General features: G+C 44.5%; 1 protein-coding gene across 1 annotated transcript in view; it reads right to left on the reverse strand.

Annotated features, from left to right (window-relative positions):
* LOC311108562 (1-phosphatidylinositol 4,5-bisphosphate phosphodiesterase beta-1-like) overlaps positions 1 to 13,216 on the reverse strand; it is a gene marked incomplete at both ends in the record, with an annotated part of 191,922 nt that extends 178,706 nt beyond the window's left edge. The window contains 2 exons of the mRNA XM_084151217.1: positions 8,112 to 8,189; positions 13,118 to 13,216. Coding sequence (XP_084007343.1) covers positions 8,112 to 8,189; positions 13,118 to 13,216 — 177 coding nt within the window. The remainder of the gene's footprint in view (positions 1 to 8,111; positions 8,190 to 13,117) is intronic.
* Positions 13,217 to 18,677: the final 5,461 nt, after the last annotated feature.

Below are 18,677 nucleotides of genomic sequence, written 5' to 3' on the forward strand. Positions count from 1 at the left end.
TCATACATTTCTCTCTTTTGCTCTCATAACCAACCGTCCTAAATCTACCGGCCAGCCCTCTAGGTTTTCTCCTGCCTCACCCCTCTCTATCTCTCTTGTGCACTCTTCATCAACTCTCTGTATCTCTCCCTCCAGCTCTCTGTCTGCCTGCCTCTCTCTCCATCGTTCTCCATCACCATTTTCCTATAACTTGCCATCCCGCTCTTTCTCCATCATATTCCCTCCATCCCTCTCCCTCCACCAGTACCCCCTACCCATATCTCTCCCTATTTCCCTCTCTCTGGTCTATAACAGTTTTCTGTGGGTGTATTGGCTGTAGATGTACATCCGTCTCTGTCCCATAGTGCTGACTAAAGGAGCAGCTTCAGCTAAGCAATCCCACAGAACTGCACCGTCGGGGAACTCTGTTACGATGGAGGCAAGACGAGGTGTGTGTGTAGGCGTGTGTGTGTAAGTGTGTGTGTGTAAGTGTGTGTGTGTAAGTGTGTGTGTGTGGGGGATTCAACTTGTGGATGTATTGTTGGTTAAAGTCCATTACTCTGATACTGAAACTAAAACGTATGTTATTACTATCGTACGACCAACCACAACTATTACATTGACATTTTTGTCATTTAGCAGACGCTCTTATCCAGAGCGACTTACAGTTAGTGCATTCATCTTAAGATCGCTAGGTGAGACAACCACATATCACAGTCGTAAGTACATTTTTTCTCAATACAGAAGTTATCAGCAAAGTCAGTGCTAGTATGAAAAGACAAGGGCATTTCTTTGGGGGGTGGGGGTTATAAGACTGAGATGTCTTATTTAAGATACTTTTTGAAGATGTAGTGTTTCAGACATTTTCGGAAGATGGGCAAGGACTCTGCTGTCCTAGCTTCAGGGGGAAGCTGGTTCAACCATTGGGGTGCCAGGACAGAGAAGAGCTTTGACTTGGCTAAAGCGGGAGCTGATCTCCCGTAGGGGTGGGATGGCCAAGAGACCAGAGGTGGGAGAACAGAGTGCTTGGGTTGGGATGTAGGGTTTGAGCATAGCCTGAAGGTAGGGAGGGGCAGTTCCCATAGCTGCTCCGTAGGCAAGCACCATGATCTTGTAGTAGATGCGAGCTTCTACTGGAAGCCGGTGGAGTGTATGGAGGAGCGGGATGACATGAGAGAACTAGGGAAGGTTGAACACCAGACTGGTTACGGCTATCTGGATAAGTTGCAGGTGGGAGCCCAGCCAACAGAGAATTTCAGTGGTCCAGATGGGATATGACGAGTGACTGGATTAGGACCTGCGCCGTTTCCTGTCTGAGGAAAGGTTGTACTCTACGGATGTTGTTGAGCACGAACCTGCAGGAGCGAGTCACTGCTATGATGTTTACAGAGAATGACAGGGTGTTGTCCTGGGTCACGCCAAGGTTCTTTGCACTCTGGGAAGGGGACACCGTGGAGTTGTCGACCGTGATGGAGAGGTCTTGGAGCGGGCAAGCCTTCCCCGGGGGAAGAGCAGCTCCGTCTTGTCGAGGTTGAGCTTGAGGTGGTGGGCCGATATCCAAGCTGAGATATCTGTCAGGCACGCAGAGATGCGTGTCGCCACCTGGTTGTCAGAAGGGGGAATAGTTGAGTGAGAAAACTAGTTGAGTGTCATCCGCATAGCAATGATAGGAGAGACCATGAGAGGATATGACGGAGCCAAGTGACTTGGTGTATAGAGAAACAAGGAAATGGCCTAGAACCGAGCCCTGGGGGACACCAGTAGTGAGAGCGAGTGGTGCAGACACAGAGCCTCTCCATGTCACCTGGTAGGAGTGACCTGCCAGGTAGGATGCAATCCAGGAGTGTGCAAAGCCTGAGACGCCCAGACCTGAGAGGGTGGAGAGGAGGATCTGGAGTGGAAGGATGATAGGTCATCCGGAAGTTTTTTATACATTTTCTCCTGTTCTGTGAGCACACAGTGAGGCACTCAGCCATGGAGCAGGAGGGGAGGGTCGAGCCGGCTAGGAGGAAAGGGGACAGTGGGAGTCAAAGGAGGCAGAAAGGGAGGAGAGTAAGGTCGAAGAGGCAGAGTCAGGAGACAGGAGGGAGAAGGATTTAGCAGAAGGAAGAGATTATAGGATAGAAGAGGCGAGAGTAGTGGAAGAGAGAGCGCAAAAATTGTGATGGCGTATGTACATCTGGGTAGGGCTTGAGTGGGTAGGGTTGGAGGAGAGAGGGAGAGAAAATGAAAAAAGTAGTGATCAGAGATCTGGATGGGGGTTGCAATGAGATCAGTAGGCGACCAGCCTCTAGTAAATATGAGATTAAGCATATTGCCTGACGTGTGAGTGGGAGGGGACTGGAAAAGGGTGAGGTCAAAAGAGGCAAGGAGGGGAAAGAAAGAGGTGGAAAGAAATTCGAATTCAGGCGTTTGGAGGTTGACGTTGCCCAGTATGATGAGTGGTGAGCCATCGTCTGGAAATTAGCTTATCAAGGTGTCAATCTCATTGAGGAATTCTCCAAGGGCACCTGGTGGGTGATAGATGACAACAATGTTAAGCTAGAGTGGACATGTGACATGAGGAGATGGACAGATGAGAGAGGAGGAAAAGAGAAAATCTAAATTTAGGAGAAATTAGTAGCCCTGTGCCACCACCATGATGACCAGATGCTCTAGGACTATGGGATAACACATAGTCAGATAACAAGAGAGCAGCTGGAGTAGCAGTGTTCTCTGGGGTTCTCTGGGGTAATCCATGTCTACCCAAAAGGTATAGGGACTGAAGGGCGACATAGCTGCCTTCTTGACCACAGATAGGCAGTTCCATAGGCTGCCGAAGGCTAGGAAGTCCACATGGGTTGTGCGCGCAGGGTACACTAGATTAGAAGGGTTGCAACCACAGGGTGGGGAGTGTCTTTAAAACCCACAGTGACAGGAGTAAACAGGGATATAAATCACACACATACTTGACAAAGCTACAAAAGAGCAAAATTAGATCATCTGAAAATAACTAGGTAGCATACTCAAGTGAGAGAGTGGTGTGAAGCCTTCCGCTCTTTCCTTCCTCGAGTAACATCGCAGAACAATTCTGCAGAACGTCTTTGTTTTGGCGACAGTCTTCATTTTGGCCGACAACACCACTGCTTGACAAGACCACCGCTTACAGTAGCAGCTGAAAAACTGGGGGAGACTGAAGTACTACTACTAATTGTATGACCCTATCAAATCCGCGATGCGGAGAACGCGGACGGAATCACGGAATCCAGACATTAAAACGGAATTCTACAATATCAAAACATTTATTGAACTTAGTAGGGAATCAACTAAATGTATTGAACATGTATTAATTTCCCCTAGTTTATCATAAGATATGAACAGAATGCACCAGTGATTCGTATTTCCTCCAACCTTCTGAAGAGGCAAAGAGAATTCTCCGTCTGTACATGTGCGGTGTGCGATACACTTTGTGTAGCCGTTAGCGATGATGCTAACAAAAAATATTCTGGTAGTTGCACCTCAGAAGTGGTCTCCTGATGTGGTTTAAGCGTTGTTGTGGACTTAAAACGTCAAATGTAGTTGCTTTTCTATTACAAAAATGTAATTTTGAGATAAACAGGTTTCTAGGGCCCTATAATTGCTGATTACCTAGCAGAGGTGAAGAAATATAGCCCCTCCAACAGAAGTTGTCACAAATTGACCTGAAACCAGTCCAAGTCAATGTTCCAACACTTCACAGCCACAAGTACTGAGCATTCAGCAGTTCAAAGCAATGATAAAGTAGGAAACTACGTAGACGGGTAGCACTTAACTACCCTAGCTAGACTATACCAACAGCAACACTTATTAAAAGGCAAAAAGGCTACTTTTGCAGAGATTAGCTGTCTTCCCAGGCTACAGCTGAGCACAGCTGCAAATATTACAATAAACTGAAGAGTAATTAATTCACACATTTTCTATTCTATTTAATTATATTCTATAAAATTATATTCTAATCTATGTAGTGCAACTATACTATGCACAAAACAATCTTTGCCCCACCCCCAACTGTAACTGAGAGACATGTAATTTAGTGAGAGAGGCTGAGATCTGAAACTGGAGTGTCCCTAGAGAAACCTTTCACCCTTCTCCCTGACCTTACCTTCCTTCACAACACACACACACGCGCATGCACACCCACACGCACGCACGCACACGCACAAACATGCATGCATGCGCACGTGCACGTGCACACACACGAATGCATGTACATACGCACGGACACACACAGCTCAAATACCCTGAGTGGAAGGCAAACATCAGATGAGATCGATAACAAAAGCAGCTCATATCAAATCTGAAGAAGGAATAAGAGACGACTGCACCTGGCATTTCAAGGCTACCATGGCAACTAGACCAAATGGCTGTTAATTTGGTGAGGTCCATCAAACACTCCAGATTACGCAACACTTTCCTGAGAAGCGCTCTCCACCAATGGGAGAATACTTTATTTATACCCTTCACAGGCACCTGTTGCTTGTTGGGCAGTGAAGGAATGTGTGTGTATATGATATGTAAACTCTATAGTCAAATGTGCTGTGTGCTGATAACGACTGCGATAGGCTGTTCTCTAGTTGCCATGACACTGCCCATTGAACGACAGGAATATGTAAACTAGCCAACAACGGCGGCCGTAGCGTAGAGAGGTGTGTGTCATGTTAATCCTCTGTTAGACAATATCGGTGATGAGTGATGACTGAACTGTTGGCCTGGTGTTGTTGGTTTTCTGTGTGTGTGTGTGTGCGGATTAGGTCTGGTTGGGTTGAGGGAGTACACATGGGGACATGAAACAAGAGACAATGGACTTGGAGACACACACACTAACATCTCAGAATTATGACCGCATGAGTTGACATACCTGTTTAAGAATACAACATGGCAGAGAGACACAGATGCTGGGATGCTGGACTCATTTACACACATGCATTCACTCACACACACACACACACACACACACACACACACACACACACACACACACAGCAGGCACACAGTGCCACGACTCAGTGCCAAGATCTCTCATTGAATAATTCCAGCCAGATGTCTCGATCCCACTCAACCACATACAAACCCCTGGACAACTACCACCACTGAAAAACATAAGCCCCTTTAAATTAAACTACCTGACGTAAGTGACACAAATAGAGGCAACCGTGACTGTGCTTGTGAGACAGCTACACTGTAAATGAATCCTTCACTGAGGCTTTTATAAAAAAATGTATGTACGTGCGCACGCATGCTCCCCCACACACATGGTCTGCTGAGTAACTCTCTGTGTGTGTGTGTGTCTGTGTGTGTCTGTGTGTGTGTGTGTCTAAGAGCTATAGAGTGACGATCTGTCCACTGCTTCTCTTCTCTGCTCTAGCTCTGCAGGCCACCAGGATGTCACACACACAAAAACAGTGGACAGGCCAGTGCACATGTGTAAGGATGTGGACTACTGCTAGTGCAACAGCTTGTAACGGTACGCTTGTAACGGTCTGCAAAATAACACGTAAAGCACACACCTTCAAAATAAGGCAGGGACTTCACATCGGATACTATCACGATCCTTAGGTGTCTATACGATATGTATTGCGATTTTATATGTATCACGATTGCAATTCGATACGGCTATTGTATTGTGATTCGCTGTTCCAGACATATTGCACTATACTGCTGCAGAGGAAGAAGAGAGAGCCTTAATAAAAACGAGTTTTGATCAGTCATGGAAATAAAAGTGCTGAAAACATGTTGCCTCACCATTTAAAAAGAAGATGGAGGCCAAAGTATAAGAGGAGAAACACAGATTTTAATAAAAAATCGATAGAATCGATAATCAAAATAATATTGCATCACGATACTCTACTGTATCGATTTCCCCCCCATCCATACCTCACAAATACACATTGTAACAGTACGTTAACACTGCATATACAGGATGTGCAGGCATGTACACACACATACTGTGCAAATACACATCCTCTTCCAGACACACACCTCTGTGTTCCTACAGGTAGATGCTCTGACACAGTGTGTTAGGGAGAAATATAGTTTGTTGATAGTACACTCTCAGAAACAATGGTACGGTTAGGGTACAGTATTATTGCCGAGGATACAAAAATATAAAGAGGTACACATATAATCTCACGTGGTACTGTTCGGTACCTTTTAAGGTACATGCAGATAATCTAGTATAATGGTACATTTCTGAATATGAAGGTACAGTCATCACACACTCAAAAACCACACCCATCATTATCATACTTCCCAGTATGCTCTACTGCAGGTTGATTTGTAGAATAGTTTGTTCCAATGTGTGTTTTTGCATGCACATTGATTGATTGATTTTATGCTACACAAAGATAAATAACATCCATTTTCAGATCAATAACTTACATCTAAATGCAGGTTGCAGGTGATTAACATGTTTGGAAATCCTAACTCTGGCTGGGTTCCAATATGAATTACATATCACTTTGCAAGCCAGCATAACGTGATTTGCCCAATGTGGCCTGCAAGCCAGGAGTTTCAGACCACTGTGTTGGGGTTAAACTAGGCTGTCAAAGTATGGCCTTATGACATACAGTATGTAATGTATTGTCATAAAGAGTTTAATTTCAATTATAAAATATTCACTTAGACACTCACTCACTTGGTGAAGGCTACAGGACTGAAGGCCTTTGAATGCAACAACCATGTCTTTGTCACTAGCAAACACAGTCATGGGTGGTACTGGTAACAAAAATTCCCTTTAAAGGCACCCTGGGAAATATGCAAATAAGGCTTTACACCCTACAGTGTTAAACTACACCCAAAAACCTTTTTAGAGTTACATTTTTGCCACTTAAAAGGAACAAGCTGCTTTGTCACTGTGGTGGTACCCTACAAAGGCAAATGTGTACCTTTTCCAAAGGTACGCTTTTGTACCTGTACTATCTTGTCCCCTAAGGTACACTATTGTCTTTTTTAAGGTACAAATTGCAAGGGTACAATAATGTACTTAGGACCAAAGGTAATTATGTGTGTGGTGTAAATCAGGGCCAGTAGCAGCTGTCTGTATTTATATACTGCAGAGGGCAGAAGTGATGACTTGCTGGCTTTATATTACCTATGTGTCTGGAGGTGTGTGTGTGTATGTGTCTGGAGGTGTGTGTGTGTGTGTGTGTGTGTGTGTGTGTGTGTGTGTGTGTGTGTGTGTGTGTGTGTGTGTGTGTGTGTGTGTGTGTGTGCCTCAGTAGAACCAGTCAGAGTTAGAGCCATTGATTTTGTGTTGAAACAGACGGAGGTATTTCACTATCCCACCAGACCTGGGCAGGGACAGGACTGCTGACTGAGACACCACCTCCTCAGCCCACACACGCACCCACACCCACGCACGCACGCACCCATGCACCCATACACACACACACAAACACACCTCTGATCTTTTCCTGCTCTCTATACTAATCGCCTCTGCTCTTAGGGGATAGTGGCTATATATTTTCCCCTCTCCTCTGACTGGCTGTGGTAGTAAGGAAAGATGTGACCCTGGTGGTTTCTAGGAATAACTGCCAGTTTAAATGTCACTGATTCAGCTCAGATCACGTCACACATAGGATTGTAGTAAGAAGGTAAAGCTAGTATATGAGTCTAGCACCGACTGCCAACAGCCACTCAAACAACATCCTGCTCATGACTTGTGTGTTGTTGTTGTTGTTATTGATTATGAGGAGAAAGTGGGGACAGGAGGTAGCTGTCAACTCCAGTTGTACCCCAGAAAAACCCACACTGAGCAGGCAGTTACCCATGACCGGACAGTGACCACTGACCCGTAAGTATGTCCTGCCTCACCTGCTTAGGATAGTATTTTAGGAGTGGTGCTGGAATGCTGTGTCTACAGTTCCATAGAGCAACATTGTCTCTCAGTGCTACAATATGGACAACCCAATTCCTTCTAAAGGTATTTCCATCTAAAGAGTATCTCTAACATCTCTGCCTTTACAAATAATCAACTGTTTCCTGGTTCAACCAAAGTTCTCTTGACCTCTGAAAAGGAAATGTGATGTCACCGAAAGTGTAACCGTTGGTTATTATCTTCATTCTGTGTAATATCTTTGTTATTATATTCTTCTGTGTAATATATTTGTTCTTACCTTGTTCTGGTCAGTCCAGTACAGGAAGTAGCCCTGGGGGTCGACTCGTAAGGTCACAGGGGTCACCGTAGTGGAGTCCTGTTGAGAGAAAAAAGTGTATCATTTGTGAGAGATGTAAATGTATGTGTATGTGCTGAACAGTGTTGTTAAAGTGTGTGTATCAGTTTGTTGCGTGATTGAATGTGACAGAGAGCTGCTTCCGTTCCGCTGTGCTCGAAACAGAGGGCTCTGAATGAAAACAGGAGAGAGCTGCCGTGTGTGTGTGTGTGTGATTGAAACAGGAGAAAGCTGCCGCGTATGTTATTGTCTGTGACAGACACCATCCTAGAAAAGGACAACACCAAGGCATTATGTCACCACACATGCACACACACAGTGACAGTCCTAGCCAAGGGCCATCTTTACATACAGTAGCAAAGGCAGATATTATTGGCTGCTTCTATAAAAAGCTGTGGCATTTCTGTCCGTAGTTGCCAGCGCAGCGCAGCACTCAGCTGAACACACTGACTGATTGTCTTCCTGTCTGCCCTTCCTTGGCCTGATGAATCATACAGTAATACATACAGTACAATTGGACACACTGTGAAGCTGGGACTCTTCAAAAGGATTCCCAGATATCGCCATGCTGCATTAGAGAACCAGACATTATGGTTTCTGAAAAAAGTGTCTAAGACAAGGGCTGCTTCCCAAATGGCACCCTATTCCCTGTATAGTGCACTACTTTTGACCAGAGCCCACAGCCACCTTTTAAAAATGGTATAGCTCTACTACTGTACAGTGCCTTGCAAAAGTATTCATCCCCCTTGGCGTTTTTCCTATTTTGTTGCATTACAACCTGTAATTTAAATGGATTTTTATTTGGATTTCATCTAATGGACATACACAATAGTCCAAATTGGTGAAGTGAAATGAAAAAAATAAAAAAATAAAAATAACGGAAAAGTGGTCCGTGCATATGTATTCACCCCATTTGCTATGAAGCCCCTAAATAAGATCTGGTGCAATCAATTACCTTCAGAAGTCACATAATTAGTTAAATAAAGTCCACCTGTGTGCAATCTGTCACATGATCTGTCACATGATCTCAGTATATATACACCTGTTCTGAAAGGCCCCAGAGTCTGCAACACCACTAAGCAAGGGGCACCACCAAGCAAGCTGTAGTTGGTGATTTGGAAGGAGTCAGGTGCAGGAGGTGTGAATCACAGAATAATGGTTTATTCGACCAATACAGCGGTTCACAGCGATGCGTAAAACAACTACAGTGCGACTTAATGGCGAACTGGGGAAAACAAAAAACACAGGTGAATATCCTGGCGATAAAGTACATAATGCTCCACCGAGCTATCGACACCTCCACATGGAATGTTGCGTTTATATTTTTGTTCAGGGTATATACTTTATCTCCCTTGTGCTTTTAAATAAGAACTGGCTTAGTTCCTAGGGGGTTGGTTACTAGTCCTGGACTAAAAAGCATATTCAATGGCGAATCCCTTTTTTAGTCGAGGAGTAGGTTTAGCCTGGATCTGGGAAACTGGCCCAAGAGGTCTAGTATTTTAAGATTTCGAGGGCCTATAGCGGTCTGACTGGAAACAGAGGGTTGGAGGGTAAGAGATCATCACCTCACCTGTAATAGGATAACCTGAACTGGTGCTACCTGATGTATCTGCTGCTATCGTATCAATCCTACTCTATTCCAGAGAGAGAGAGAGAGAGAGAGAGAGAGAGAGAGAGAGAGAGAGAGAGAGAGAGAGAGAGAGAGAGAGAGAGAGAGAGAGAGAGAGAGAGAGAGAGAGAGAGAGAGAGAGAGAGAGAGAGAGAGAGAGAGAGAGAGAGAGAGAGAGGAGAGAGAGAGAGAGAGAGAGAGAGAGAGAGAGAGAGAGAGAGAGAGAGAGAGAGAGAGAGAGAGAGAATAAAATAGCTAATGGTCAACTTACACACATGAAGAGCATGCCATGACTCATGACAACTCAGATGAAAGATGCACTATATCGAGTACTGGCATTACGATGACAATAACGACACAAATTAAGTCTGGGCATGGCTAAGTGTTTGTCTTTAGTCCTAAGCTTCACCGAGAATTGATGGATGATGTTGTAACATCGGGCTGAGAGATCTAAAGATGGCTGGTCGCCAGTGACAATCTGCGTAACGATGTGAAAACAACAATTTTCATCAGATTCTCCTCCCCTTAAAGGTTAAGTTCATATTTTTCAACCAAATCTCTATTTGTGATGTAAATGGAATGTTATATAAGAGTCCATACACGTTTTTGTCGATTTCACTTGGTTTTGAGAAACTTTCACCAACCAGCGATAGACTTCCTCATGCTCGTTCTGCAGTGTCCGGGCGTGAATAAAACTAGAGCACGACCGATACATCGGTTTACCGATATTAACCTTTCACAGCAATATTTGTACCTGAGAAGGTAAACTAAAAAAGTGTTTTGTATTTACTTTTGTATTTATAGAGGATATAGTTGCTTTTTGTTGGTTATCATGTAAACCACAAATAAAATGTTCTCAAATAATGTTAATTTTAATATGCAGTTAAGAAATCATAATTTAAAGTATCTGTTAATCCTTTGAGCACAATTTGTGTTAAAAGAATGTCATTCCACCTCTAAAAAATAATATATCGGCTGATATATTGGTAATCAGTGGCGTTTGCCTCCCTAACATCGGTATCGGTCCCAAAAATGACATATTGGTCGGGCTCTAAATAAAACCTGATGAACAAAAGCTCCAAAAACACCCAAATACGTCCTTTTAGAAACGGCAACACTCTCAGTATAGTGATGCAGGTCTTTAGATGTTGTACACATTAAATTGTCATTCCAAACTTTAGCTGCAACGTTATGTTCCATTTTGTGCAACTCGAGCCATACATGTGCAGGCTACACAGAGAAGTATTACAGATTAATAGGAGAAACCGCTTGAATCTGACAAAATTGAATATAACGTTGCGGATAAAGTTCGGAATGACACAACTCTCCCTGGCCACAGCTACAAACACATTAAGTCATTATGGCATTCTCAGAGACTCTTACTCCTGGGTCTGAATTCACACACAATCTCAGAGTATAGGCTGTTAAGAGGTAAAAGGTTTTCTCAATTACCTCTGGACAAAATCTTACACTAGGGAAGGAAATTGTCATAATTAAAGGAGTTTTTCCCATTTAGGAGTAATTGTGATCGTTAACAGGTTTTGTCTCAGCTCTCCTTTGAGTGACGGGACAGAGGGAAGCAGGCAGACTGAGTGGCGACAGCCTCCGTGGCCTTGGGAATTCACCCGTCACAGTAGTGTTTCGTCCCATTACTGCTGATGAAGATGTAAGGGTGGTACCATTAGCCATTGCCTAGAAAGGGGGATGGGGCCAAAAGGGGTTGAGTTCCAATTGTTTAGCTTCAGTTTTCTAACAATGTCTGGGTGGTTAGCATTACAGACAGAAGGCGTCTACGGAGGCAATGTATTTTCAAACCCCCAGAAAGGATTTTTTCCATCTCTCATTCTGTATTTTCTCTCCCTCTCTTCTCCCTCTCTCCTTCTCCCTCTCTCCTTGCTCTACAACACTTGTCTCAGAGACAGTGTATCACAGTAACTGTATTCTGGCCACTCCATGCCATCTCCACCCTGCTGAGAGGATTTGGGCTCCATCTCGTCACAATATTGCACTTTCCTCGCTCCACTGGTTGGTCATGGTTTCCCATGACTACCATGTCACTTCTCTTCTGACATACAGCTGCACCAGGGGAAAGGTTTTGATTAAGAACATACTCAATGATCTATGTCTGTCTGAATTATATCTCTCTCCCTGCCCTCTTTCGTGTTTCACTCTTTCCACTGATGGAAACGGGGAGGAAGGGAGGAAGGAAGGAGTGCATGTGAAAACTGTGAGATTGCGCTGTGTGTGTGTGTGTCAGGAAAGACCTGGTAGTCTATGGGGTCTGGAGAGAGGTAATGGAAGTGGTCCCCACCCTCATCTGCACACCACAAAAACCTGGCTAGCACACACACACCTCACACCCCTTCTCACAACATACCGCCCCATGCAGAGAGAAAAAGAGAAAGAGAGATCATTTGTTTAATTGCTAATTATGACTCATCATGAGCTTAAAACAGAATAACATTTATAAACGAGTTTTAAAATGTAGACCCACACATATTTTGCCTAGCCTACTTGTTATTTAAGCGGCACAGGCTGTCTATAAGGCAACAATATATTTTAAAAAGTCAATGAAATAAAACATTAAACGTTAGGCTATCCATAAAAATACTAGCCTAGCCTGCTACCAAGATGACAAATAAACTGACAGAAAGTCGCACATTTGCAATTTCTTTCCACATGTTCATGCTGTGTTAAAATAAAACACGTTGTTGTACCTATTAGAAATGACTATGAGAAGTAGCCTTTTCCTGTAGGCTAATCTTCCCCAGAGACGATATGTTGTAGCAGAGCTGTGCTTGACCGCGGTGAGCAATACATTTTAATCAAGGTCATTTATCTGCTACATGCTGGCGAGAGTGACTGATGATACCAATATACCACTCATTCAACGAGGTTTATAGCGTTCAGTGGTATAGCCTTACAGAGATTCGGGTGGAGTTGTATAAGTTTATAGACGAGTTTGATGAAATGTCACACTATTGTGTCAGCTTTCTGTGTAACGCGGTTAATTCAAGGCAATGACCTTTCATTCTAAATCTGAAAAGGCACGCACGCGGGTTGTGCACACATACACACAGAAACACACACGCATGCTCACGATGACATTTAAACCAAAAATTCGAATGCGTTTGACATTGTCACCCACAACTGTAGCGCTTTCTGTAGCCAAAAGTAACAGAGGTGAAACGACATTCGCTGAAGCAGGCAGTGGAGACTGTTGCACTGTGGAAAATGTATAAGACATGTGTTACAGTGCAGTGGTAAATGTGTAAGAAACATTGGCTACATAAAAGACAGTGATAAACCCATCCCCTTAAAAAAATTAAATACAACTTACATCATCCCATTTCATAAATTTGTTGCCCTTTCTCAGGCTCTCGCTCACGGACACGGGCTTGAGCTGCAGCGCGTGAACTCCTGGCTGAGCCCCGGCCATTGACTCATCTACTCTCCTCAACCGACACAGCAAAATAAACGATTTTATGTCTTCTTTCTCTCCCTTTCTCCTTTTCTTTGCTAAACGAAACGACCCTTCTGCTGAGGAACGGTAGGCTGATGGAAGCCCCACTAGTGTTGGCAGTATCTCATTCCAGCATGGGTTTTCGGGTCTCAGCTTTGAAGCTCCCTGACGCGAGTTGGACGCGAAAGCAGGCTCAGCAGAGGGACTGGGTGATGTCGGCTTGTGACGGCTGATGCAGTTTCAGAAGAGGGGGGGGGACGACTTTAAATGAGTGAGTGTCTGCACTCCCATTTAAAAACAGTCAATGCGGGAACGAGTTCAGTGGCTCTCTGTGATCTAGCGCCTCCCTGCGCTCAAGGCAATGTGGATAGTAGGCCTACACACACACCCACACACACACACACGCACACGCACACACAGAGGTTTGTTTTACTATCCTTGTGGGGACCAAACAATTTATTCCAATTCAAACCTAACCCTTAACCTAACCCTAACCCTGACCCCAAAACCCTAACTCTAAAACTAAACCTAACCCTAACTCCTAACACTAATTGTAACCCTAAACCTAACCCCTAAGCCTAAAAAACATTTTTCCTTGTGGGGACTGGTGATTGGTACCAAAAATGTTTCTTGTTTTACTATCGAGGACTTCTGGTCCCACAAGGATAGTAAAACCAATCCACACACACACAGAGTAAGAGAGAGCGAGAGCACTGTTACATGAGACAGGTGGCCAGATTGAACACAAGGGCTCTTGGATGTGTGATATTGTTGACTGACAGTTGTAATGGAAGGGTCATTCTTGTAAACAATATGTAACAGATGTTTTTACCCATGAAAGCTTTTATGGACATGGTGTTGGACGCCCTTTAGTTTCACTGTCACCTGACTGAGCCTTACTGAACATACAACGTAATGGACCATGCATGCTTTTCCATAGGAAACAAGGATAGTGATTGTTTCAGATGAAGAATGTGTTCTCTCTCATAGAAGATGTATCGTTGCTATATCATCAGTACACAACTGATCACAACTTCAGACAACTCAGACAAAAATGATCTCCAATTCTATATAATTATTTATAGCTTTAAGTTTTGTCTTTGTCCCTTCGTTCCTTTATTTGATTGGAGAATACATTTCCCATCTCTCTGATGGTGACAATCAATGACTTTACCCACTCATGCTCCAAGTACTTTATAAGAGAACTGTAGAGAAGAAAACAACTTCTGAGAAGGCTAGACACAGTCTGTGTCAGTCAAAGTCGTCATAGTCGCAGAGCCTTGAGGGCAAAAGTAGGGTCACAAAGCCTACACCGCTTCCTAAAATCTCCAAAACGGGATGTAACAATATTAAATCTGCTTCAGACATTTTCCTCTTGGTGGTCAGTGGACAGTCCAGCCGTCTGAAATGGAAGCAGTGTAGGCTTCTTGTCCCATGTCAATAATGATTGATTAATCCTGACACACGCGCACATACCCCCACACACACACACAAACATGGCAGCCCAGAGAAGAGAGACATGTTGCTTCAGTCAGTCTTTCAAAGAGCTATTTTTAAAACAGTAGTACTGGGGGCAAACAAATATGGGTTTGAAGTCAGTTGTGTGTTAGGTCATTTGAATAACCCACAGCCTCATGTCATGTTTGATGTGAAGCTTTACAGACCAGACAAGCAAACTACAGTGCACTCAGCTTATAAAAAAATACAGAGCTACTATAATAATCGACCATATAGAGAAACCATATAGAGAAAGCTTTCTATTATTGTATGCATTTTACTTTTAAGAGAAAATCTGTTAGAAGATCAAATTGCCAAGGGAGGATGCAATTATTTTAAGACCAATGCAATATGTTCTCATGTAGTACACCTCATATTGCACTCCTTAGGTATAGGCTACCTAACAAACACAAAAACACTGCGGTAACATTTCTCTGAATGGCACAGTACACTCCAACCCCAGGGCATACCATACTACAGTATGATAGTCTAGTGAATTTTGGGAGCTGCCAAGCCACATTGTGCCAAGTCCGTATGCACTGGACCAACTGGTCAGTCCACACTCTACAGCCGGTTAAGGACATGCCTAGACTGGAAAGTCTCTATGCTACAGGCCAGTAGCTGTGATATTAACACAACCAGCATAACCTTATGTGGTTTATTACAGTAAATGTATAATGTAGTCCTGCTTTAGCTTCTATGTTATAGTAATCTCAAAAACCAGAACCAAATCTTGTGTTATATGCAGTCTCTCACTAGAGACTAATGTTATAGTGTCTAGATCTAAGTCAATGCTTAATAGATCCACCTCAGTTGGAGCCAAATTCCAAACTCTTGAAATGAGGTATCAAACATTAAAGCCATTTATATTATGTATTATTATGGAATATGTGTGTTATAAATCATGTGTTAAATATATGATACACATATGGGCATATTATAAATGTTATATCATATAATTATAGCCAACAGAGTTATGAGTAATTTCGTTGTGTTTCACCAGAGCTGCCTTTAGATCAGCTGAAAGGACTAGCTGTAAACTGCATTGTCCCGTATTTGAACCCTGCTAGTGCTATAGAGAGTAACTATGGCGCCACCTGCTGTTTCTCAGCTGCCAATACAGCCTGGGTGGTCACTTTCGCCTCAAGGAATTGTCAGTTCTGTATTCCTACCACATGGAAGCGCCATAAGACCACGGCCATCAGAGGCATATGAAACAGCCAGCACTGGCTCTTGTAGCATTCAGACCATTTCAGTATAGTTTTTTACTGCCAGCACTGCTAAGACTGTCACACTTTGTCTTTTTGTTAGATCTGAAGTTGTTACCCTGCCTCTCTCCACGAACAGTTAATGACAGGTGGGATCGTGGGCTTGGAGGAAAGATCTACAGTAGATAGTGTGAAGGGAACAGGGGTATCGTAGGAGGATACCTGGCACTCTGCTCAAATAATTTAGTGCTGGCTTATGAAGCAGTCGTCAGTTCTCAGTCCCTGTTGAAGTGATTTAAATTCCATTACAAAAACAAACAAGGCAGCCCTCAGCCTCATAAATTGTGTCATCGGTGGACAGTGACATGGAAACATAACATCATCTGAACGGAACCTGCCTGGCCCTGGCCTGGACTCAAACAGAGAGGAGGGAGTAGTACAGTCAGACAGACAGGAGGGAGTAGTACAGTCAGACAGACAGGAGGGAGTAGTACAGTCAGACAGACAGGAGGGAGTAGTACAGTCAGACAGGAGGGAGTAGTACACTTAGACAGACAGGAGGGAGTAGTACAGTCAGACAGACAGGAGGGAGTAGTACAGTCAGACAGGAGGGAGGGAGTAGTACAGTCAGACAGACAGGAGGGAGTAGTACAGTCAGACAGACAGGAGGGAGTAGTACAGTCAGACAGACAGGAGGGAGTAGTACAGTCAGACAGGAGGGAGTAGTACAGTCAGACAGGAGGGAGTAGTACACTTAGACAGACAGGAGGGAGTAATACAGTCAGACAGACAGGAGGGAGTAGTACAGTCAGACAGACAGGAGGGAGTAGTACAGTCAGACAGACAGGAGGGAGTAGTACAGTCAGACAGGAGGGAGTAGTACACTTAGACAGACAGGAGGGAGTAATACAGTCAGACAGACAGGAGGGAGTAGTACAGTCAGACAGACAGGAGGGAGTAGTACAGTCAGACAGACAGGAGGGAGTAGTACACTTAGACAGACAGGAGGGAGTAGTACAGTCAGACAGACAGGAGGGAGTAGTACACTCAGACAGACAGGAGGGAGTAGTACACTTAGACAGACAGGAGGGAGTAGTACAGTCAGACAGACAGGACGGAGTAGTACACTTAGACAGACAGGACGGAGTAGTACACTTAGACAGACAGGAGGGAGTAGTACAGTCAGACAGACAGGAGGGAGTAGTACAGTCAGACAGACAGGAGGGAGTAGTACAGTCAGACAGACAGGAGGGAGTAGTACACTTAGACAGACAGGAGGGAGTAATACAGTCAGACAGACAGGAGGGAGTAGTACAGTCAGACAGACAGGAGGGAGTAGTACAGTCAGACAGACAGGAGGGAGTAGTACAGTCAGACAGGAGGGAGGGAGTAGTACAGTCAGACAGACAGGAGGGAGTAGTACAGTCAGACAGACAGGAGGGAGTAGTACACTTAGACAGACAGGAGGGAGTAGTACAGTCAGACAGGAGGGAGTAGTACAGTCAGACAGACAGGAGGGAGTAGTACAGCCAGACAGACAGGAGGGAGTAGTACAGTCAGACAGACAGGAGGGAGTAGTACACTTAGACAGACAGGAGGGAGTAGTACAGTCAGACAGACAGGGGGGAGTAGTACAGTCAGACAGACAGGAGGGAGTAGTACAGTCAGACAGACAGGAGGGAGTAGTACAGTCAGACAGACAGGAGGGAGTAGTACAGTCAGACAGACAGGAGGGAGTAGTACAGTCAGACAGACAGGAGGGAGTAGTACAGTCAGACAGACAGGAGGGAGTAGTACAGTCAGACAGACAGGAGGGAGTAGTACAGTCAGACAGACAGTAGGGAGTAGTACAGTCAGACAGACAGGAGGGAGTAGTACACTCAGACAGACAGGAGGGAGTAGTACACTTAGACAGACAGGAGGGAGTAGTACACTCAGACAGACAGACAGGAGGGAGTAGTACAGTCAGACAGACAGGAGGGAGTAGTACAGTCAGACAGACAGGAGGGAGTAGTACAGTCAGACAGACAGGAGGGAGTAGTACACTTAGACAGACAGGAGGGAGTAGTACACTTAGACAGACAGTAGGGAGTAGTACAGTCAGACAGACAGGAGGGAGTAGTACAGTCAGACAGACAGGAGGGAGTAGTACACTTAGACAGACAGGAGGGAGTAGTACAGTCAGACAGACAGGAGGGAGTAGTACACTTAGACAGACAGGAGGGAGTAGTACAGTCAGACAGACAGGAGGGAGTAGTACAGTCAGACAGACAGGAGGGAGTAGTACAGTCAGACAGACAGGAGGGAGTAGTACAGTCAGACAGACAGAAGGGAGTAATACAGTCAGACAGACAGGAGGGAGTAGTACAGTCAGACAGGAGGGAGTAGTACAGCCAGACAGACAGGAGGGAGTAGTACAGTTAGACAGACAGGAGGGAGTAGTACAGTCAGACAGACAGGAGGGAGTAGTACAGTCAGACAGACAGGAGGGAGTAGTACAGTCAGACAGACAGGAGGGAGTAGTACAGTCAGACAGACAGGAGGGAGTAGTACAGTCAGACAGACAGGAGGGAGTAGTACAGTCAGACAGACAGACAGGAGGGAGTAGTACAGTCAGACAGACAGACAGGAGGAAGTAGTACACTTAGACAGGCAGGAGGGAGTAGTACAGTCAGACAGACAGGAGGGAGTAGTACAGTCAGACAGACAGGAGGGAGTAGTACAGTCAGACA

This window comes from Coregonus lavaretus (genome assembly GCF_964263955.1).
Source record: "Coregonus lavaretus genome assembly, chromosome: 33".
In the NCBI taxonomy this organism is placed as follows: domain Eukaryota; kingdom Metazoa; phylum Chordata; class Actinopteri; order Salmoniformes; family Salmonidae; genus Coregonus; species Coregonus lavaretus.